This window comes from Cnephaeus nilssonii (assembly GCF_951640355.1).
Source record: "Cnephaeus nilssonii genome assembly, chromosome: 13".
In the NCBI taxonomy this organism is placed as follows: Eukaryota; Metazoa; Chordata; class Mammalia; order Chiroptera; family Vespertilionidae; genus Cnephaeus; species Cnephaeus nilssonii.
Window position 1 is genome coordinate 19,645,426 of NC_137084.1, and position 8,259 is coordinate 19,653,684.

An 8,259-nucleotide genomic window follows, 5' to 3' on the forward strand; every position below is an offset into this window, starting at 1 on the left:
GTCCACAGTGATGGCAACCAATTTAAACTAAATGACATTGGTATAACCCTGCTGCTTCTTATATCAAATATGGGCTAGATGAAACCAGAATAAACAGAGAAAATTGCATATTGGCCCAACTGATGTTTATGTAACTGAGAAGATTCTGGTACATGTTGGTTTAATAGATTTAATAGGCAAGAGAGTTTATTTTTCTTAAAATAAAAAGAAGTTATTTTCAGCCTAGCTGGTTTTGCTGCTCAGTAGTTAGAGTGTCAGCCACAGACAGAAGTGTCTCAGGTTCATTTCAAGAGCACGTACCTGGGTTGCAGGTTTGATCTCCAGCCCTGATCAGGGTGTGTGCAGGAGGCAACCTATCAATGTTTCTCTCTCTCTGTCTCTCTCTGTCCCTTCTACTTTCTCTAAAAATCAATGGGAAAAATATTCTCGGGTGAGGATTAACAACAACAACAAGTTATTTTCTTCCTAATGTGATAGTTATCCTAAAATTTTAAAGCAATAACAGGGTATAATATGAATTACTCTATTCTTTGAAATAAAACCCACTGTTTTGGTTACATATTGCTATATAACAAATCATCCCCAAATGGAGTGACTCAAAACAGTAATAATCATTTTATTGCTATCTCTCACAGTCCTAGAAGTTGGCTGGATTTTGGTAGGCAGTTTTCACTTGGAGACAGAGCAGAGACAGATCATCTAAAGTTTCACTTGCTCATAAGTTGGATGACTGACTAGGGGGACTCAGAGACTTGTAGTCTGAAACAGCTAGGGCTCCTTGGGCATCTCTCTCTCTAAGTCTTTGTGGTCTCTCCACATGTCCTTTCCAGCATGGTGGCTTCAGAGTAGTGGGACCTTTTACATGGTAACTCAGGGTTCCAGAGATACATGTCCATAAAGAAAGAGTGCCAGGTGGAAGCTGTGTTGACTTTTCTTAGATGGTTCTTGAAATCCATGCAGTACCACTTCTGGGGTCCTCTATTTGTGAAAGGAGTCCTCCAAACCCTCTAGGTTGAAAGGGGAGGAACATAACCTCCATTTCATGACGGGGAAATGGCCAAGTTCTTCAAGAGCATGTGGAATGGAAAATGTTGTGAGCATATTTGGACAATACAATCTGCTACAACCACTGTTAATATTTTATTGACTCTCCTTCTAGGCATCTCTTTCTATTTTACATAACTGGGTTTTCATGATACATGCTGTTATAGAACCTGCTTTGTTATATTAGACCAATGGTCCTATTACAGAAAAAGAAACTGAGATTAGTAACATGGCTTGTTACACGGTGAGTTAGCTGCAGAGCTGGGCCAGACTCCAAGTCTCTTGATTACGAATCTAGGACTCTCTGCTACTCTAAGTTGAAAAATGAAAGCGGAGCTCTGTGATGTTTCATGTTGAAGCTATGGGTAGAATAGAGTAGATGTTGAGGCACTTGAGGAAAGCAGGACAGTGAGGAGGCTAGTTGGTAACCCATATAAAAACAGGTGGTTTTACATTTGTAATGAAAATGCACATGAAACATAAAAGTTTAAGAGGTGCCACAGAGAAAAGCTGATAATATAGTTTCTCTTAAAGAAGTTGGATTTTATGTTTAGAGAAAAATAGAATTCAGCTTAGACTGGAGACACAGAAACCTAGTTTAGGAGGGAAGGCATATTAAAATTGGAAGCCATGGGACAGTCACAAAAAAAGGAACACCTTTTAAATTTTATTTTAGTGTCTATGGTATACTAAATAGAATGGTAGTTGTATAATATACATGTTCATTTAGCAACAAACAGCTTTAAGATGTTGAGATTATTATTTTCATTTTACAGATGAAGAAGATGAGTACCCCAAGTAATTCTGATGTACACACACAGTTGGAAACAACTGGGACCAATGGCCTCATTTTATAGATGAGAAAATAGGCTCAATAAAGTGAACTGACATGCCTAAAATCTCACAGCTACTTGGACACAGAGTCAGGATAAGAATTGATGGCTTCTATATGCACACTCTCTGGTTTTCCATCTAAATACATTTCCCAAAGTGTATTTTGCACAACACTAGACCTATGAACTAGTCGGTGATGAATCAGGTCCTGTATGATTGAACATGTTTAGTTTTGAGAAATACTGCAAACCATATTACCCTTCTGGAGATTTATTCTATACTAAATGCTCTGAGAAGTTGTCTAATTAAAACATTTTGTTTTACTTAACTCTGAGTGGTCCAAAATTGTTTGAAGGTGGATCCTTCTTTTTACAGCTATTGAACATCTCACTGAATGGTAACTTGGCAAAACAGGAAAGCCAATACAGAGAAATCCATATTGAATAAAGGAATTACTAATAAACATATTCAAAGCTGCAAAAGCTAGACTGTAGGTACTACATGCACTAGGTTATTATCTAAGTTATGTACAATTTGTGTCAAAGTTTATAGTAATACACATTATAATCAGATGTGATTTATGGTTGTGACTTAAGGGAATTAAGGGGTTTGTTTCCAAGATCAGAGCAACATGAAAAAGCCCCAACTCTTCAGAGGTTAGAATAGAGGGCAGATACCCTAAAGCTTATTAAAAGCTGAACTATCACAACTACGCCACAAACTTTGGACAGAATCATCCATCTGGTTATGAGGATAAAAGGAATTCAGATACCTGGGACATCAAAGGCAGGAAGTTTTCCTATTGATGAGCTTCTTCAGGGTACCTTTTATGTCCTTATTCCTCAGGCTATAGATGAAGGGGTTCATCATGGGTGTCACCACAGTGAATAGTACTGCACCAATTTTATCTCTGTCATCAGGGTGAGTGGATGAGGGGAAGAAATAAACCCCTACAATGGTCCCATAGAAGAGCAATACAACTGTCAGGTGAGAGGCACAGGTGGAGAAGGCTTTCCACTTTCCCTCTGTGGATGAGATTATCAGGACAGCCCTGACAATGCAGATATAGGAGAAAAGGATGAGGGCAAAAGGGAATATGATGACTGATAAGCCCACAATGAATAACACAAGCTCATTGATCATTGTGTCTGAGCAGGATAGTTTGAGCAGAGAGGCCAAGTCACAGAAGAAGTGTGAAAGCGTGTTGTTGTCACAGAAGCACAATTCAAGGAGCAGAAGAGTGTGTGTCAGGGCAACAATATTACTGAGGACCCATGGAATAATTGTCAGTAAAATGCAGAGCCTGGGTTGCATGATGGTCGTATAGTTCAGAGGGTGGCAGATAGCCACAAAACGGTCATAGGCCATGACTCCCAAGAGGAAATTGTCAATGACAACAAACACAATAGAAAAGTACATCTGTGTGATGCAGCTCTCATAGGAGATGGATTGACTCTTGGTCTGGATATTCATCAGCATTTTGGGGACTGAGGTGGAAATGGAGGAAATATCAGCAAAGGATAGATTAGCAAGGAAGAGATACATTGGGGTGTGAAGGTAAGAGTCCAAGCTGATGGCCAGAATGATGAGGCCATTTCCAACCACAGTGACCAGGTACATTCCAAGGAAAAGCACATAGAGGAGATTCTGCTTCTCAGTTTCATTGGAGAGTCCCAGGAGGAGGAATTCAGAGATGCTGGTTTGGTTTCCTTGATGCATATTTCTATTGATCTGAAGAAAGGAACACAAGGTCTTCTTATCCCCACAAGGAACCTCAATATAGTACCAATTAGTTACAGCCATTGCAGGGAGGTGGGCACTTCCTTTAGGCTGAAGGGCAATGAAGGACGGAGAAAGATTACTTAATAAGGAACTGTGTCAGCAGTGCAGAGCTCCAGTAAATGCCTCACGAAGAAAAGATAGGGACCTGACAGATACTTCTCAATGAACATGTTTTAAACTCTAACATAATTCTGAATGTGATTTTTACAGTGGGCTCCAACTGTAGTTAAATGCCCCAAATTAAGATAATATTTGAGGTATATGCCATATTCTAAAGATGCTAGATACCCCTCTCTGAAGGAATTACTTAAAAATGAACAACTTAGTTCTAAGACTTTTCCTACCATTTATCCTCATCCTTTAAATTGAAGAAGATAGAATTTTGAAGAGTCATTAAAGTGAAGAGTTTGGGGAAGGAGAAACAATTGAGGGTTAAGAATACTTATGGGTATATACTACTTCCTCTTCAACTTTAGGGGGTACTCCAAAAGAACTGCTCTTGGAGAATGTGTACAAGAAGGGAGACCAGAATTTTACTTTACTCATGGCTAGATGTTGGGTGAACAAAGACAGTTTAGAGGACACATAAAGTCTAAAGACTTGTGTTTTTCTCTCACTTCTAAATGAGAAGGCTCACTGGATCAGCCCAGTATGGCAGGGATAGGGAAAAGCATGGTAGGGCAATGCTTTCTCATCCATGGCATAGAATGAATAAGTGATTTTTTTATAGGCCAAGCAGATGCTGCAGGAGGTTGATGGATTCAAACCATGTCATTGGGACTCCAACCAAGAAGCAGCCTACTGGAGTAGAGGAGATTATAGCAGTAGGAGGTCATGGAGTGGCTCTCTTAGGAAAGAAGAATCATAGGAAGATGAGGGTGAAAATTCACTATGCCAAAATGGCTTGGGCTTAACCAGAATGTAGAACTGTATATTTTTGAGGGACAATCTCTAATCTCACCTTCCTGTTCTGCCTCTCCCACCCACCAGCCACACTGTACAAATTTTGCTGAGTTCCCGAGGCATCTGCCTCACTGGTTAAGAGCAGCACTAAAATTAAAAAAAAAGCTCACCTTTGAAAGATGGTAGGATCTCAGAAAGTGACTGGACTCTAGACTCAATAGTTTAACTTGTTGGCAGGGTAGCAGTGGAGTGACTAAGAGCAGTTCTTATGTGTTTTTCAGAATCAGACTATTTTCCCAAGAGCTGGAGTTAATAGTCATCATGCTGGGCTCACATAGGACATTAGCACCTTCTAAGTCCTTTGGGATTGTATCCCCAAGGCGTTTTCCTCAAGACAAACAGTTGTTTTCACATCCCAGTCTCTATGAGGTAAATGGGGAATAGACAGTTAACTCTGCTTTTTTAAAAATTTCTTTATTGATTAAGGTATTATATATGTGTCCTTATTCCCCCATTACCCCTCACCTCCAACTCATGCGCCCACCCCCCTGTTGTCTGTGTTCATTTCTGCTTTTTTTTGTTTGTTCATCTTCTGGTACCTCTTCCTACCTGTGATTTCCTGTTTGTAACTTAGTTGGTTACTGCTCTTCATAGAGAGTGAATTGTTTGTTGTGTGTCTCATGTTCCCAGTGAGATAGTAAGCATTTTGAGAATTCCTTCTCTCTTTACCCTCTAATGCCTAGTAGAGGGAGAGCAATTAGTAAAAATCTCAAGAATTGACTTAAATTCCTGCAAGAGGGGCAATGAGTCCCAAGAGATGCTATCTCTAGTGGAAAGGTTAGGCTACGGCCTCTATATCACTTGAATGAATGTCAGCATGGAAAGGGAATCTAGGGATCCCTTGATTTAGCACTCAGTACTCTTAGTTGCAAATAAAAGAAATAAACTCTGGGTTTTTAATGTTGAAAAGAAACATTGAAATAATAATATAGAGTGTTTTACAGATACATTGGAAAAGCTGAAAGAAAAAAAACAGACCCTGAAATGGATAGGAGCATGGAGGATGTATAGCCAGAGACACAGCCCAAATCAGCACATTCCTTCTTCTAATGTTTACATATGCCTTATAATATAGTACAATTGTTTCTCACTCAAACCAAGAGCACTCACCCCCTCCTCAGCAGGAAGCAACTTCACCTATGGACTAACTGGATAGTTATTCATGACTAATATTTAAAATAATTGGGCAATGGAAAAAAAAGAAAAAGCGAGTTTTTCTGTCATCTATCCATCATCTATCTATCTATCTATCTATCTATCTATCTATCTATCTATCATCTATTATTTATATATCTACCCACAGCTAGGAGGGAAATATGAGTGATAGAAGCCAAAACAGTGCAGTGTTTTATTGGGCCGGGGGAGGACTTGATTGGAAAGGGGCACAAGAGAACTTTCTGGGATGATAAAAACACTTCATTACTGAGTACAATTGTCCAAATACATCAACCCGAACCAGTTGAGATCTATGTATTTTATTGTCTGTTATTTACACTTTGATTACATTATAATAGAAGCAAAATAAGCACCCACTTTTTCTTTTTGCTTCAAATGGAATTTGAATCTATTATCACATCAGAATCAATGGAAAATATTTTCTCGCCTTATCTTTTCTCCCAGATAAGCAGAGGTTGAGATGTTAAATCTTTGCTGGAATTCTGGAAGCAGATTCTGGGAGACAGAGTGGAGCCAAAGATGCTCCTACATATGATAACATTCAGAGTGAAGAGTCATCCTCCCAGTTGCATAGGAAGTTAATCCACATTAGGCAAGAGGGAAGAGACTAGGTATGTGGCATTTACTCAGAAATAAGACCCAGATAGAACAAGTAAGTGGCAGGCACTTATGTATAAATACATGGATTTGCTGTCCTCACATGGGCAGGTAGAAGGGAGCTGTCGATTTGGACATTTTGGAGTTAGGGCTTCTGAGAACTCCTTGGTCATGAGGGGGAAAAAAAAGTAAATCCTTGGAGAAAACAGAAGAACTTACCAAAACTTATGTTGAGGAAGACACTGGCCTATGTGACACTATTTTCATCTAGCATATGTTATTCTCTTCTACTCTAGATAAAAAAAATATTGACTCATAATTGTATGTTCACTTTCCCAATAGTCTGAACTCTTTGAAAGCAAATATCTTGTGTTTCTGTCTATAAATTCAAGCATACAACCCAGTGTCTGACACACAAAATGATCCCTTCTTCATCTCCAAGTCATTGTATCTCAATATTCTTCTTATCCTAAATCCCTGCCCCCTTCACCATTTGAGATTCTTGATGCTGTAGTACTGTGGGTTATTCTGATCCATCCCATATCCATAAAACAAGCTGTCTGCCCAGGATGTGTTGTCTAATCTATTTCATTCAATCATTTCCTTGTCTAGCCATCTCTCTATCTACACTTATTAGTTGTGATTAGATAACACAGACATGAACAAACACACACTTCCTATATGGTTTCCTTGGTATTCAACATGTGAGAATGAGAAATTGAAATACCTAGGAATTTTCAGGAATGCATAAACTTATGCAATTCTTAAAATGTTTCAACATTCTTTTTTTTCTTCAATTCTTTTTTTAAATAAATCTTTATTGTTCAGATTATTACAATTGTTCCTCTTTCCCCCCCCCCCCCATAGCTTCCCTCCACCCCGTTCCCACCCCACCCTCTGCCCTTACCCCCCTCACTGTCCTCATCCATAGGTGTACGATTTTTGTCCAGTCTCTTCCCACACCCCCCACACCCTTTCCCCCTGAGAATTGTCAGTCCACTCCCTTTCTATGCCCCTGATTCTATTATATTCACCAGTTTATTCTGTTCATCAGATTTTTTATTCACTTGATTTTTAGATTCACTTGTTGATAGATATGTATTTGTTGTTCATCATTTTTATCTTTATCCTTTTCTTCTTCTTCCTCTTCTTAAAGAATACTTTTCAGCACTTCATATAATACTGGTTTGGTGGTGATGAACTCTTTTAACTTTTTCTTATCTGTGAAGCTCTTTATCTGACCTTCAATTCTGAATGATAGCTTTGCTGGGGAGAGTAATCTTGGTTGTAGGTTCTTGCTATTCATCACTTTGAATATTTCTTGCCACTTCCGTCTGGCCTGCATAGTTTCTGTTGAGAAATCAGCTGACAATCGTATGGGTGCTCCCTTGTAGGTAATTAACTGTTTTTCTCTTGCTGCTTTTAATATTCTCTCTTTGTCTTTTGCTCTTGGCATTTTAATTATGATGTCTTGGTGTGGTCCTCTTTGGATTCCTTTTGTTTGGGGTTCTGTGCGCTTCCTGGACTTGTAAGTCTATTTCTTTCACCAGGTGGGGGAAGTTTTCAGTCATTATTTCTTCAAATGGGTTTTCAGTATCTTGCTCTCTTTCTTCTTCTGGCACCCCCATAATTTGGAAGTTAGTACGCTTGAAGTTGTCCCAGAGGCTCCTTACACTATCTTCATATTTTTGGATTCTTTTTTCTTTTTGCTTCTCCAGTTGGGTGTTTTTTGCTTCTTTGTATTTCAAATCTTTGACTTGATTCTTGCGATCCTCTAGTCTGCTGTTGGATCTCTGTATATTATTTTTTATTTCAGTCAGTGTATGCTTAATTTCTAGTTGGTCCTTTTTCATATCCTCAAGG

At 38.9% G+C, this 8,259-nt stretch overlaps 1 protein-coding gene across 1 annotated transcript; it reads right to left on the bottom strand.

Moving 5' to 3' along the window:
- Window positions 1-2,658: 2,658 nt before the first annotated feature.
- Window positions 2,659-3,597, bottom strand: LOC307110057 (olfactory receptor 1S1-like; the record flags this gene model as incomplete). The annotated part of the gene is made up of 1 exon (XM_079789100.1): window positions 2,659-3,597. One exon carries the CDS (start codon window positions 3,595-3,597, stop codon window positions 2,659-2,661), a length of 939 nt encoding a protein of 312 aa, XP_079645226.1.
- Between the last annotated feature and the right edge of the window lie 4,662 nt (window positions 3,598-8,259).